The sequence below is a fragment of the Drosophila virilis genome, chromosome 4 (assembly GCF_030788295.1).
Source record: "Drosophila virilis strain 15010-1051.87 chromosome 4, Dvir_AGI_RSII-ME, whole genome shotgun sequence".
Classification (NCBI taxonomy): Eukaryota; Metazoa; Arthropoda; class Insecta; order Diptera; family Drosophilidae; genus Drosophila; species Drosophila virilis.
Window position 1 is genome coordinate 19,652,649 of NC_091546.1, and position 15,874 is coordinate 19,668,522.

The following is a 15,874-nucleotide window of genomic DNA, read 5'->3' on the forward strand; positions in this document are numbered from 1 at the left end:
TTCCTATCCTGTCTAACTCCAATTGCCATCAGTTACTTCAACAGCTGCGATTGTCATTTAAATGCATCATGTGAAATGTGTTTCAATAAAAAATATATAATTCAAGAAAACTGGTAAAGAAAAAGTGTTTAACTGACCTGCGAAATGTCCATAAGACATACTCAAAGATTCGGGCCGGCCAACGCCTGGGCGTATGCAGTGAATATTTTCATGCTGCTCACATTCATGTGCCAGAAATGCAACCTGCAAAGAGTCGATGTGCCAGCCGAAGTAATTGGTAAGTTAATGCTCTATAATAATGAAATTGAAAACAAAATTAATAGTAATAATTTTTCATATAAAAATATCTTTTGAAATTTGAAATAAATCCATAATAAATAACTCCATAATACGCGCTCTCTGTGGAACAAACATAAAAGTTGCTGAACAAATCGTTCTAGATATTCCATATAAAATAATTGAGCATAATTATTTATAAATTATAGAACATGTATACATTCTAAATACTAAAGCATGCATATATATTTTGAGAGTTTTGTAAATTAATTTGAATAAACGAAAGCCTAACATTAGTTTAGACATCCTAGAAAACCTTATGTCAGACTCAGCTCCAAAAATGTATCTTTTATATCTTGTAAAACTAATTTGAAGCTGATCGATTTAAAAATTACATGTTTATCAGTCTGTCAGTCAGACTTTTAGTCTCAAGTCTCATCATTTATCAAGAATATTTGACCTTAAAAGAGAAATAAACAATATAATGATTAAAGTAATTTATTTGTGGTTAACTATAGTCAATGGAGTTTTCTATTTAACTTTAGAAATTAAATAGGCAATTAGCCCAAATTATATTTCTATATATGCTTAGTTAAAGAAGATTAAACAAATCACAGGATAATTTTGCATAAAGAATACAAAATAAAAGCAGGATGGAAAATGGATTAAAACGTTGCATAAAAATGCAGCAATTAATACCATAATAAATATCTGATATGAACTGTTTTCATTAAATACACACAACGATTAATACACATGCTTAATAAAATAAAATATAAAAAGATTCCAACACAGTTCGTTATAATTGGCTTCACATGTGGCGCACTCAATTGTTATCGTATATATTTTTGTTCTTTCCATTATATGCCAATTAACATTGATTCGGACAGATTATTAATGTGACAAAATGAATGCTCTATTTTGATTACAGTTGATCCCAAATTTAGCTATCCAATCGCAAATGTGACAGCGCCAGTGGGACGTGATGCTTTCCTCACATGTGTCGTACAGGATCTGGGCCCATATAAGGTACGTGAGATATTCCCCTCACCGTTATACAAACAGAGCCAAGAGCCGTGTCCTTCTCACCTCCTCGCCAACCAGCTCAATTACACACGCAATAAGCAGCCAGAGAAAAACCCAACCGGTCGCATTAATATTCATTAGCAGTTTACCTCCAGCCAGACGGCTGGAGTCGTAATCTCAAAGACCAAATCTCGACACCCAAAACAACGACAACAAATACGAATTGAATGGAAATGAAAGTGAAAATAAAAACATAAACAGAAACAGAAATATGCAGGAGCTTAGCAATAACAAAAGCTAAAATCACATAAAAAGTAATTGAAATATGAATGCGAATGTGTCAGACACGGGGGAAGGTAGCTCTCAGGCTTGAGCTTGGGCTAGGGCTAGGGCTAGGGGTTGCGTCGTTTGGGGGTTGGCATTTAGGGGTCGGGGCATGCTTCATCATCGTTTCAGTTAATGTCTGTCTGTGGGTTGGCTGGGTTGTGGGCCAGGTGTGCGCCTCAAAGCGCAAAGCTTTGTTCTATCAACAGCCCCCAGTTAAGCCAAGCCCCTCAAAATCCAACCCCAACTCAGACAATTAAGCGTTATGCTGCTCAAGGATAATTGAGCAGGCACTTGGGTGTAATTACTTATTTTATGCTGACAGTATTTTCGGTTTACCTAGACCCAAAAGTTAAATGCAATGTAATGTCCGCTTAAATAATTCATTAGCCATCGATATGTCAGCCCATTATATATATATATATATTCATATATTTATATATATCTGTCGGCTGAAATCGACATTGCCTAAATAGCTTCACGTGTTAACATGTCCGCTCAGCTGAGTCCTCAAATTGTTTCCCAACGTCCGTCACATTTACACATGCAAAGTGTTGTATGAAAGGGTTGTGGAATTTCTGGGAACTCGGCAACTGGACGACTAACAACTAAATATCAAATATACATACACATATATACCCGAGGCAGGCTCAGATTGCATGCTGCGTGCTTTATCGCATAATAATTTAACCGCGTAATTGTACAATTACTGCCAAGTGTGTATGTGTGTGTGTGTGTGTGTGTGTGTGAGTGTGTCTGAGTATGTGTGTGTGTGCGTGACAAACCAACCAGCTACTTAAGCTTCATAGGCAAAATATTTAGAAATAGTTCTTGGAATAGATTTTCTGGATAATTGTGCCGAAGTGCATGCTCAGGACTCTCTAATGGTAGGGTTATGCATAGCTATATAAAATATATATATATTTGAAGAAAGAATACCTTAAATGAAAAATATATTCATTTTGCAATTAATTAAAATTTATTATGTTATGTTAAACAAAACAAAACTAATAGTAATACCTATTTATATTAGTATTTGTCTATAAATGTACATCAATATAATATAATATGTTTATATTTTTATATTAATATTCGTTTTGTTTTACTAGAATAGAAAGCAAAGCTTCCACTGCAAAGGAACACTTATATAATTGTTTATTGAAAATGTCTGATATTAAATGAAAATGTATTAAATTTGCGGCATCTGCCGCAGATGTTCCACTCTCTGGATTTTTATTTGACCTTTAATTATATATTCTTTATGTTAAATTGTTGCAATTAAAATTCATGCATTAATATTTATTATAATGCGCGCAACTAGTTTAAATATAATATAACTGCGTAAACAGAAAGTAATATTTGCTTAAACAATGCAGATGGAGTCGAAGTCGATAAGTCCTCAATCATTCTTTACGAAAGAAAAGGAAACTTTAAAAATAATTCAACTCAAATAGTCGAATTTGAATATAAACATTTAAGGAATAGACTAAAATACAAATATTGAAAGATAACAATAATTTATATTGCTCTGAGCCTTTTGTAGATTAGAGAAAAATATTTATTGTTTAATCAAAAGAAATTAGCTTAACAATTTAGTTGAAAACAAAATCAATATGAATATATGAATAGACAAGACTTCTTCAGCAGCTGTTGTCTGTTATAAATTTCAAAAGTTTCATTTAGACAAAACTCTGCCTGGCGACACAAATAGACCACACTGTGCCCCAAGAATAGTTAACTGCTAATTAGACGCCCACTGACACGCCCACTGCGGTTTGTTAACTTTCCCAAACAGGTTGCGTGGCTGCGAGTCGATACACAAACAATTTTGACCATACAGAATCATGTTATAACCAAAAATCAACGGATCGGCATTGCCAACTCGGAGCACAAGACCTGGACAATGCGCATCAGGGACATCAAGGAGTCGGATAGGGGCTGGTAAGAAGAATGCGATTCAATTGAGCCTGAAATACGATATGCACCTGTTTTATCACATATTCGCAGGTACATGTGCCAAATAAATACGGATCCAATGAAAAGTCAAATGGGCTACCTGGACGTTGTGGGTAAGTGTGCAGAAGAAGACAAAAATCAGGCAACGCGGCAAAAAAAAGAATATAAAATGCAATACGAAAAAAAAACAACTTTGCCTTTTCCATTTCGTTTGTCAAACAATCATACGCCTCGTTGCCACAGCGCCGGTTGCATTGTTCGAGCCGGTATTCGCACTTGGCTCTCCACGAATAAAAACTTAATAAATCAAATAGAAATGCATGGCTGGTCGTGCCCGACTAACATATACCCTGTTACTCACTCCAAGGGGCATTCTAGTTGCCTTACACAAATGAATAGGTCCTTATTGTTCGATCTTGATGCAATTACCAAGCCGTAAATAGGGTAGCCAAAAGTATATACTTAGTAAGGCCAAAGTATATATCTGTTTACTCACTCTGAGAGTCGTTTAAAAAATCGGGGTCTGCCACTAAAGAAAAAACAGAGTATTGCCAGCATTGCCAGTTACTTATAACTGCCAACGAATATACCCTTTTTATCGTATTTAAAATAGGTATTCGAAATAAATGAATAAATATATATAAATCCGCCCGCGGTGCCAACAAAACGTTTCCGCTTCGCGGCCGTGCAAGAACGGAATTGAGTTCGTTTCATGGTTTATGAAATTTCGCTGGCTAATGCACAGGGCGGGGCCAGCGGAACATCGAGTGGGCACGCCCACTCCTGTCACTGCCCCCACAGCATAAACACCCCTTGGTTATCCGCGTTGCACCGCTATGGCGACTGCTTAAACATGTTTAACCGTCCGCTGAACCGCAGAAATTGTTGATTTTGAATTAAAACGGCGCACAGAGCGAAGCAGACGTAAGAAATGCGTCCGGCCTGGCGGCCCGTTGCGGCTGCAACTGCGAATACGAACTAGTTGTCCATTTGCGGTCTTCAAACTGAACCCACACACTGCGCGCCACCGGCTAACACTAGCCCCATTCGACTCACAGCTGCCTAAATACCTTTCGCTGGCAAATCTAAATCAACGCGCTAAATATTTTAGCCACCATGCAGTCGGGGCTTGGCGCCAAACACGAAAAAGTATAATCAACTGTGTGTATTTGCAGTGGATAATCAGCCAACCACAGCACCACAGCGCAACAGGAAAAGGAACGAACAGCATTTTTTTCTGGCTGAGGGGGGATGGGTGGAGCGGCTGCAGGCAGGGGGTAGAGTTGAGTCGCCTTTGCGGGCGCTGATGATTTTCGTGACCAAGTGCAGTTAAACAGCCGACGACAAACGGCAGCGGGCGCACAGTTGGCAGCTCCGTCCGTTTGAATGCCGTTTCCCACACACGCACACGCACACACACACACACACAGACATATATACCAAATGACAAAATGTGTATGATCCACGCGCACCCATACAACGGATTTTTGCTCTGACCAGCATTTAAGCTGATGAGATTTGCATAGAGCGCTGCAGTTCGAGATTTTTGAACACAATTTCATTCAAATTTTTGACAGCAACATTTTTGTACAAAACAAAAAATTTGACATTTGAAATGGAAGGAGAGAAGCAAGAATTGTATGCAATTTGTACAGTTTAAACGTGGTGAAATAAAAAATTAATAAATTTTATCTATAATAATTACTTGCAACGCTTGGAAAAAATATATTAATTTTTAATGCATAAATTATTTAAAATTAATATATTATTAATTATATGCTTCTTTTAAATACTATTAATATAGATTTTATTTATGCTAAAAAATTTATAAAAAACCAAGATCTCAGCCTGGTATTCAAACCCCTCCCTAAAACTTGGCAATATCCAATTTGAAAAGTTTCCTTAATTGAATGAATAGCGAATATTCATACTTTTCTTCGAGTGTTGCGGAATTAAATGTTCGGGGCATATTGCCTGACAATATGTCTAATATACTCTTCAACCCCATGCAATCGTAGCACATTTATTTGCATTGCCCTGCTTCCCCCTGCAAAGTCCACCCTTAACTACAGCTCGGTGCAAGCTCCGTCAAAATCTATCCCTTTGTCATTCGGGCTGCCCCTTTCAGTCCTAACCTTGGCCACTTAATGACCGTTCAGTGGTCATCGCAGTTCAGCGCACAGTTGGATACGTCCGAGCTCTTCCTGCTCGGCAACCGTCTCTCTCTCGCCCTCTCTCTCTCTCTCTCTATCTCTCCCGCTCGCCGCCACACCTGCCCCACATATAACAAGCTGTTTGTCAACACCAGCACATTTTTTGGTCATTTACCGAACCACATAATTGCGGCATATTATATGCACACATATATATATATTATACACGTACAACAGGCGCCCCATTCTCTTGGCATTATTACGTTTTCCTCTGGTTCATAGGTTTTTCGCTGAGGGCACAAACATTCGCCGCTGTGGTCGTGGTTATATTACGTGCATATATAACTTTTTTTCCAACTTTTATTTTATTTAATCTTCATTTTTTATTTATTTATTATTTTTTTTTTTTGGTTGTTGCGGCGCCGAGACAAATGAAAAGTTTGTCCTTTAAACAAAGGCGGCGACAAGCGCTCATTTGCAAGGATATCTTTGGGGACACATGAATATGAATCAGATTGCCAGCTGAGTGAAAAATGAGCGCAAATTATTTAAATGCAATATAAAGTACAAATTTTAAATACGTATTTTAAAAAATACAACATGACAATGCAGCTCATATTCCCTCTCTCTCTCTCTCTTTCTTTCTCTTTTTTCATGTGATTTTTTTTTTTTTGGTTTTATTCTTTTTGAATATATTTGTTATAAACATTATCTGACAACAACAACAACAACAACAACGACGACGACGACGACCGTCTGGCGGCCTCGATTGGAATGGCAACGCGATTGCTGCTGCTGCTGCTGCTGCTGCTGTTGCCGCTGCAGTACCGCCGGATATCCTAGATTATCCTACAAGCACGGACATGGTCGTACGGGAGGGCAGTAACGTGACGCTCAAATGCGCTGCTACCGGTTCACCAGAGCCGACAATTACATGGCGACGTGAAAGTGGAGTGCCCATCGAGTTGGCCAACGGCGAGGAGGGTAAGTTTCGGTTTGGAGTATCACCATGGTCATATGCATGCATGACTCCCTCTCTCTCTCTCACTCTGTGTGTGTGTGTGTGTGTGTGTGTGTGTGTGCGCGCGTGTGTGTATGAGTGAGTGGTAAGTACTTTTTGCTGTTGTGCTGTTGCTGCCACCGCCTGCTGCATGAGGTTTGCCAGCCAACATTTTTGGAGTACTTTTACACAAAAAGGTAGCGTACGCCAGCAGCGGACCAGCCAACGACTGGGTTATGGCCTCGCCAGACAAGTGCACAGCCAGCAGCGGGTACGTGCTACGTGGCCAAAGCACCTGAGGAGCGCACCTGTGTTCCAACCAGCTTTCAACCTGCATATTTTTGCGAGTGTGTCGATGCAGTCCACCCAACCCAACCCAAACCCACCCCATTCCATCCCCCTTTTAGACTGATGATGACGTTTGATGGCTGCACTGACAGAATTAGCGAGTGGCTAGCTAGCGAATGGTCAGCAGGCGGGCAAAACGTGCCAGCTATTGCACTTCTGATTCGCCTGCAAAAGTCTGCGAGCGGGGATTAAAAACCCAAGTGCGCGTTGTGAATCTTATTTTAAATTGATTATGTACAAGCTAATGAATACCCTATGTATACAGTCATGAATGCACTCACGAATACTTCTTTTTAATACTCTCAAAATATGACATTTTTATCAAATGAAAACCCCATGAGTACTTTTATACAGAGACCTATTGATATATACCAAACATATCTGTCGGTCTATCAATCTATTTATCTATCTATGAATCTATTTATCTTTGTTTTGGTTTCTGCTCAAAATATTCTAAGCATCTCAGAGTTTTTCCTTTCGTTTTTATTCAAATGTCTTACCTGAATGCACACGTTTAACTTTTTTTGCATCTCTTTCCACACTTGACGCGCACTTTAAATTTTAATTAGCTCACTGAAGCATTTACAAAGCTCTTAAGCTGCAACTCATTAATTCAAAGAAATCATTTAGGATTATTCATTTCTTCTCGCGCACACAACATTCGCTCAGTGTAGTCCATTGCATGAGTTACGCTGCATAAACAGGTCGAGTCCCATCAAAGTCCACACGAAAGGCCAAAATCAAAGGTGGCCTAGCAAAAAATGTAGACCCCTGAAACGAAAGAGAAAAAACGAACCAGTCAAAAAATAAAAATAAAAAAATACAAACAAAAAACAGCATTAATAGTACAAAAGTTGGCAAAATGACCTTTTCACTGGGGCTTAAATGTCTGCTACCCACTGGAGGGCTGTCCAGTTGGACCATTGAAGCGCCGGCAATGCTTTTTAATACGCGATATGTGTTTGGGTAGCTCATGAGCTTAATGACTTTATCATAATGCTTGTAACATAATAAGGGAGTTCGTTTAGTGCAGTCGAAAGGCAACAGTTTTTAATGAGCATGATTATAATAATTAGTACCAAAAATTTTAAAATATTTTTATTTCATTTTATAAAATTTCAAGAACACTTGCATGCTAATACGTAGATAAAGTTTTCTACAGCATAATTCTCAACATTTTATGAAATAGATTAAACATATTTTACATTTGACTAAGAGTTAAAGAAGTTTTGATAGAATACAATGTATATATATTTTATAAAATTCAAATTTTTAAAAAATTCAGAAATTCAAAAAAATATGTTTATTTCCATTCTGATTTAAAACATTAATCATTTTTAATTTAAGATGGAATTCAGTTATATCAGAATAACGCAATATTATTTCTAGTCAAAAAAAAGTCAAATAAGACTTTGGAATTATTCTACAAAAAACTCAGACGAAGAGACTGAGAGTTAAAAAATATTTAAAAAAAAATATTCTCATCGGAGTTATGTAGTAGAAAGTTTGTGCACGTTTAGAGATATTTAAAAAAAATATATATATGCGAGATAATTAGGAATATATAACATATTTAATTAGTAGATTCTGATATTTATTTTCATGTGATAAAAAATAGCTAATTATAAGTATGAAAATAAATAATGTGAGAGTTATTGCTGTAATCCTTTAAAACAAATTATAAATAAATGTCTTAAATTAATAAACAAAATATATAAATTTATTAGAATAAAAGTATGTATTTAAAATAGTATTTCACATAATATAAGAGATTTATTTTTCAAATGATTTAACAAATGAAGTACTTTTTATTTAAGTAGAATTAGGTTATTTCAAAAAATATCTACCACAACTTCAATAGGTCAAAAAATAAAAATATTCAATAAGATTTAATAGCTGTAGCTAACATAGTTTGGGGCATAATCCATGTCCATATTATTGAAAATATATTATATCGCATGTGATTGGTAGCGTATTTTGAGGGCGCTATTTCAGGCATTCGTGAAGTTCTCTTTGTTTTAAAATTACCAGCACCGTTTGGTGGGGTAAAAGTTTTTGTTCATTTTTTATTTTATTTATTTTTTTTTGTTTTTTTCATTTGAAATTTGATTATTTGGTTTGGTTGCTCAAATGAAATCATGGCGCCCGAGTAAAGTTTTTATGCTATTTTAGCGTGGCGCGACTGTTTGCTGTTCATTTCAACCAAATTACACGTTTTTCGTGGCTATTACGTTTAATGACCGCACAAAAAATGTGCGGCTAATAAGCAATGCGGCTATTCCTGGCATTAAAGTCGTACTGCGTGCTGTGGACTGGGAACTAGAACTGGGAACTGTGACCTGTGACCTGGGCGAATCAATAAACGAAAAATCAGCTTATTAGCTGTGTATATATTCCGCTGCCGTTGCATACGTAACAATATCAAGCGCAAACTAGCCAGCACTTCCGCTTCCGGTGCACCCAAACACACACACACACACACACACACACACACAGCTATATAGATAGATAGAGGACATATCCATATCATCATCATGTTGCACTTGCAGTCTGTGCTGCTGCCGGCTTAGCGAACAACTACTCTACAACTATGCAATTTATATAATAGCAAGAGTGCTTCAGTCGGGTGTGCACGACTAGAAGATGCCCTGCATCCAGCGATGAACAACTTTGGACTGCCTTCTATTAGCACACCTTATTTCCTTCTTCCCTTTGCCACAATAACTTCGATCTTTTTTGTCCGATCTTTATGCAATTTTTAGGTCATATATATGTCAGCTGAATCTGTGCAAATATGAGGGTTCCAGCCTATATAAACAAAATTCATATGTTGTTAAGTTAAAGAGAAAGATACACGGGAAGGTATTCAAAAAGTGAAATATTCTGGATCTGTTTATACTACTTTATCACGTTTAGACTGACGATATCTTAAAATTGATAGTAATCGATATTTTGGAGCTCAGGAAGATTATTGAACGAAATTATAATCTTTCTCTGCGTATGCTATACGATAATACATATAGATCAAGTCTTTAACTATAGCTTCTATATTTTCCATCCCGTCCAAACGATCCTTCTTCTATCTGTTGCCATTCCCAATGCTTTGAGGGTATCAAAACCGAGTTCGACTATCAAAACAGGATATTTGCGTGGACCTGCCAGTTACCAAACAGTCAACACCGCCCCCCTCTAAAGGCCGCTACCCCGCATGGTGCAAACAGCATCATCATGGAAGTCGCTAAAAGTTTTTCGCTTTTCTATGCAACTTTTGTTGTACGAAATATAAACCCAACTGCCGACTAGTTGGGCGAACAAAATGCATGAAAGAGCTTAGGCAAATGTAATAACTATCATTACATGGCTAAACATTTTGTAGATACATTTGTATTTACAGCTCTGGTAATTGCGTAGATACATTGCTTGAAAGGATTATTTTTGCCAAGAGCTTGGTCGTTAACAAGCCAAACAAGTCGTTGCTTTCAATGTTAAATGATATCAATAAGGATTTATCATTGTATAATTGGAAGATTTTTCATGTGTATGCATGTTTATTAAATAAGCTGACACATTCAACTATTTGTTAAACAATTTAACTGATAATAAGCGAAAAGATTAACTTAACTAAGAACATTACTTGTAATACTTTTTTGTTTAAGCAGTACCCAGCATTGAGGGCACGGATCTGATAATACCCCAGGTAAAACGTCAGCACATGGGCGCCTACCTATGCATAGCTTCAAATGGAGTCCCTCCCTCAGTGAGCAAGCGGATAACACTTGTGGTGCATTGTAAGTATTGCAAATAAATAAAAGATATCTAAAAAAAAATAGAAAAGCTGTTGCAAATTGTAATATTTTCATTTACACATTAAGTTTATGATCTTTTCATTTCAGTTCCACCCATGATCACGGTGCAGAATCAACTAATTGGCGCCGTGGAAGGCAAAGGCGTTACTCTGGAATGCCAATCGGAAGCATATCCCAAATCCATCAACTATTGGACACGTGAACGTGGCGAAATCGTGCCACCAGGTAAGTTATGCGAACGTATATTTTAAAATACCTAAATAATATATAAGACAGACTGAAGCAAAGGTATACGAATCTTGACGGCAAATATATTCTGTGAAACATTATAAAACATAATTTCATGAATTATGTTTTTATTATGCTTATGTTTATATAAAAAATGATTCATACGCTCATAAATAAATTTATTAATGGACTCATTGATATGCAAAGCATATGCAGAAATTCTCGAGTAACAAGTAAAAACTCTGTTAAATATTATAAATTATAATTTCCTTACAACCTGTACTACTAAGTAGTACGAAAAATACACCCACTTGACAATTTAGTAAGGTTAGAAGAAAATATATTTGAATAATTTTATTTTAATTTATTTATTCGATGCGATTGCTTTATGATTCTCAAAGATAATATTCTAATGTTATTTAGTTCTTGACTATCCCTAGACAAGCTTTTTTTACTAAAAGTCAAATAAAACATATAATAATTATTTGCGGCTAGATTCCTAAGCTTTTAATTTGCAATATTCCTTCAGAAAATTAGCTCTAGCTTATAAATTTTCCTTAAACAACTTCTTGAGTTGATATTGCGTTCATATTCAGATATAAATTGGAATCTGATGTAACTATTTTAAGTTAAAACATTGACATCTATTAAGTCACTTTTTTTTTTAATAAAAGTCAAGAACTGACTGAAAGTGACGTATTTTTGAAATGACATAAAAGTTTTGCTAATGCGAGTAGTTTTCCCGCTGGCGAGCTACGCCTGACATTTGACTGTCAAATATGTAAATGAAAATCATCATTTAACAATTCATTATCCGCGACAAACACATTACCACGGCGACAGGCCGCATGTGTGGCCCCACACAGAGTCAGGTTCCCAATGGATACCGCCACGAAAAAAAAAAAAAAAAAAAAACAGCCCGCCCGACCGGGCAGAGCCAACCGACTGATGACCGTCGAGTGCATGGTTCGCGCGCGGCAAAAAGTTTTTAATTAGCTGATTTAGTAAATACGAGCACGAATTACATTTGAGAATCCCTTGTTCCCACCATATTCCACACAGATAGGGGGTTCGGGGCAGCCGCACTTCAGCGGTTTCTCTGTACGCTGCCTGGAACATGCATGGAATCTGGGTTTTAACTGAGAGACGAGTCGTCGAGAGGCGATTTGTTTCATTTCACATTTTGCTATAAATGTAAATAAATAAATTTCATTTGCACTATCTTTCAACTGGCAAGCGCCCCCCTCTCGACTCTGAAGTGTGGCATAAATTTTCTGCCTGCTCGCCTGTCAGCGACATTCTGTCCACTTTGCCGCATTTCGGGACGTGCGCTTGACATGCTTTTAATTATTTAAATAACGCAAAATTTCAATTAAATATTAATTAGTTTATTATTTATTGTTTCTTTTGCTATTTTCGCAGGCGGCCAATACACGGCAAATGTTACAGAAATCGCCGGCTATCGCAGCTCGATGAAGCTGCACATCAATCCGCTGTCGCAGGCGGAATTCGGCGCATATCGCTGTGTGGCCAAGAACTCACTGGGCGATACAGATGGCACCATCAAGCTATATAGTGAGTAGAGCTCATAACTAAATACACTTTAGGCGTAGCTAATATGCTAACTGACCCATCATAGGAATACCACCAAATGCCGTCAACTATGTGGAGAACTTTGAGGCGCGACACAAAGGTGAGTCAAAATAAAACCGCTTAGCGAAAGGCATTTATGCTTTAATTACAGATATTAAAGTTTTTATGAAACATATCTTAAGTGAAGGCGAATTATATTTATAGTACGACAATTAAGCTAATAGAGAGTTGTTTGGCATAAATATTAATATATAAATAAATAAAGTTGGCCGGCCAAAGTGATTTGTTTCCATTATATATTAAATAGCTACCGTTTCAAGCAAGCGTGAAGCCAGCAAATTATGTATAATACCAATTTGTTCTTTAAAGTTTGACCAGAATATCTTAAATAACTCCATTACTTAATTCATATATATGGTATTCAGTTCTCAGCAAAACCCGTTACTAGTATTAGAAAGCAAACCTGAGCTCCAAAACTCGCACATTACAACAAGCCCTTGAGATCTGTGGAAAGCCAAAGTCTAAGAGAGTTGGGGGTGAGAGCAGGCGCGAGAAAAGCGAGATTTAATAGCCACTCGGCATAAATTTAAGATGAGCGGCAAATATTTCACTTTGCACGGCTGGCATCATAAAAAACAGAAATGGAGAACAGAAAAAAATAATAAGAAAAAACCAAACCGAGCTGGGAGAAAAAGCATAAATAATTCATTTGGCATGCAAATCCGTTTCGAATCGTCAACGCCACGAAACAGGTGAAGCAGTCAGCCCGGCAGCTTAGAGGGGGCGGTGGGTGGCTCGGCAAAGGAAATGGAAATGAAAAAGCAACAAACTTGCGACAAGTCTTTTATAAATATGCATTAGGCATAAACTAGTATTAGAAACAGCAGGGCAAATACTTTTGAAAGCCGCCAAAACTTAATCGCAATACCTTTTCAACATTTCCCACACACCCAAAAAACAAAAAAAAAAACAAAATAAAAAAAGCAGGTAAAAAGCGCACGAAAAGCTCGGAAATGTATCATTCGTCGAGGGCGCAGGAGCACAGCGGCGAGGACACCGAGAATCCCCGTAAGCGAAAAGGTAAGCCAAGTCAATGTGCTCATCTCTCCCCCTCTCTCTCGCACTGGCTCGGTTCCGGTTCCGGGTGTGCAACGCACCGATTAGGGTTACGGGCCATATTTCAAGCATTTATGGTCGAGAGGCCAGAACCCAGCCCCAGTCCCCAGCTACGGGCTTAACAGGCCACTTGAGACGGGAATAAAGAAAGAAAAAGTAAACTAGGGACATTGTCGAGCTGAACGCTTTTCGCCGCATGTTTAACAGATTTTCACACTAATTTGCAAGCCGCAAAACCAATAAAAAGCAAATCCAAAAGAAAATTTGAAGAGGGAAAAGGTTGTGCAAATAAGAAGGGAAGAGAATAAAGTGTAGCATACTTTTTAGGGGCAGGTAAACGTTTTTTTGCTAGCTCAGACCCACATAATTGTATATCAATAAACACGCTCGGTTTGGCTTCAGGGCAATTTAATGATTTGTAAATACTTGGCCACAATCATAAATAAGTTCTATTGTGGCCCCCAAAAATGGAGACGTGGCCAAGAGCAGGAGGCAGTAAAGTGCTCGAAAGTTCTTTTCTATTTTTATAGCCTAATTGAGTTGTGTGTATTTGAATGCAAGTTCAGAAATAAAATTAATTGTGGGCTTGCTCAGCGAGGACTAGGTTTAAAAGGTATGGAATTTCTTTCAAATTAACCATGACAGGACTTTAGCATAGTTAAAGTGAGCTCAGTCCAGTTGGCCCTCGACTCGCTTTAACCAAGGCCCATTCATTGGGAAGCCGCAGGCAGACATTTTCATATGGATAGAAGGTAAAATATCTCTACCCCGAGGCACGGATAATGTCAAGCTTCTGTGTATTGGCTTAGACAGATTTGATAGAAAGTCGAAAAGAGACTATGGCTTCCAGGGAAACGGAAGCTATTTTTGACCAGACTGGCTCTATCTCCTCCACGTTGTAACAATCTCTGCGGAAGTTATTCTAGAGGCAGGTCTGTGAGTAAAATATCTGCCAGTATCCAGTCTAGGCAGCAACTACAGCTGTGTAGCTAGTTTGTGGCAGCGACTCGACCAAGTTTGACCTTCTGACACTTAAGCCCTGATTGCTTAAGCGTGTGATAAATTTTCTCTAGCATCAGCTCTCAGCAGAGTCTTGTCAGCCGCCAGTTAACGTAAGCACCGCCCAGCTAATCACTACAACTGTCCCGCCCACAGTTTAGCCAATTTCCGTCGTTCAACCCGCCAAGTCCATTAACATTTTGCACAATTTTCTCCCCCCGCCGAAACCTGCCGCAGCTGATTTGAGTCTTAGTGCGGAGAGCATTGACAGCATATATGGATCATCGGCAGCTGCGCTGCGGCTAACCAGAAAATCTGGACGACTCTCCCTCAGCTGTCTGCTGCCCACCCTGCTGCTGCTGCTTTGGATGATGAGGACGACATTGACAAGGCAACTGGGAAAAACTCAACTGGCATTGTTGCCACAAACACTGACACATGTTTGACACAGACGCGAAGCGCCAACAGAGATTAGACAGCAGCAGCAGCAGCAGCAGCAGAAGATGGAGCTGGTGCTGGAGCTGAAGCCGGAACTGGAGCTGGAGCTGGAATTGGAGGCGATGGCAATGCGATGATGGTGTTTGGGCTTGATTGAGTTTGTCAATGCCAAAAGCTGGTGCTGATTTATGGCACGTGGCTTAGTTAAAGTTGAACGATAAAAAAAAAAAACATATATCATAAATAAGTACGTCTATTGTGTAGCTACTAAATATTAAGTCAACCAGGCTTCCTACTCCCTACGCGTGCATGTTCAAGCTGTTGAATCTTAGCATAAGTTAAGCTTAAACTGAGAATTATGTAATATATACATATATTTATAAATCAGAAGCAAATATATATATATATATATAGTAATGCAAAGGCAAATTGTATGGCACATGTACATAAACGTACAGCAAAGCGGTTTTTTTTAGATTTTAGGTGTAAATTTGTATTAAGCCATGTGGACATAATTGAAGAGACTGTATGTGTGCAAAGTAACATTTAATTGCGGCAAAATTGAATGCTTAATTATTATTGTATTCGATTGGAGCAACTAATTTTAAGGC

At 37.9% G+C, this 15,874-nt stretch overlaps 1 protein-coding gene and 1 long non-coding RNA gene across 8 annotated transcripts in view; one reads left to right on the forward strand and one right to left on the reverse strand.

Annotated features, from left to right (window-relative positions):
* The window catches only part of LOC138911201 (uncharacterized), a 54,561-nt gene extending 46,365 nt beyond the window's left edge, over positions 1-8,196 (reverse strand). The window contains exons 1-3 of the long non-coding RNA XR_011416596.1: positions 7,951-8,196; positions 7,584-7,854; positions 138-243 (exon numbers count right to left, since the gene is read on the reverse strand). This is a non-coding gene — a long non-coding RNA (uncharacterized lncRNA). The remainder of the gene's footprint in view (positions 1-137; positions 244-7,583; positions 7,855-7,950) is intronic.
* DIP-eta (Dpr-interacting protein eta) lies at positions 145-15,554 on the forward strand. Of its 7 annotated transcripts, none has more exons than XM_032437626.2 (11): positions 145-277; positions 1,208-1,305; positions 3,422-3,567; positions 3,634-3,695; positions 6,561-6,719; positions 10,743-10,871; positions 10,977-11,114; positions 12,540-12,692; positions 12,757-12,810; positions 13,695-13,790; positions 15,063-15,554. In XM_032437626.2, exons 1-11 carry the CDS (start codon positions 145-147, stop codon positions 15,269-15,271), a joined length of 1,377 nt encoding a protein of 458 aa, XP_032293517.1. In that variant the 3' UTR covers positions 15,272-15,554. The 7 variants fall into 7 exon arrangements, with proteins under 7 accessions (XP_032293517.1, XP_070065036.1, XP_032293518.1 ...); XM_070208935.1 differs by having other exon boundaries at positions 13,695-13,778; XM_032437627.2 differs by having other exon boundaries at positions 13,698-13,790.
* The last annotated feature ends 320 nt before the right edge of the window (positions 15,555-15,874 follow it).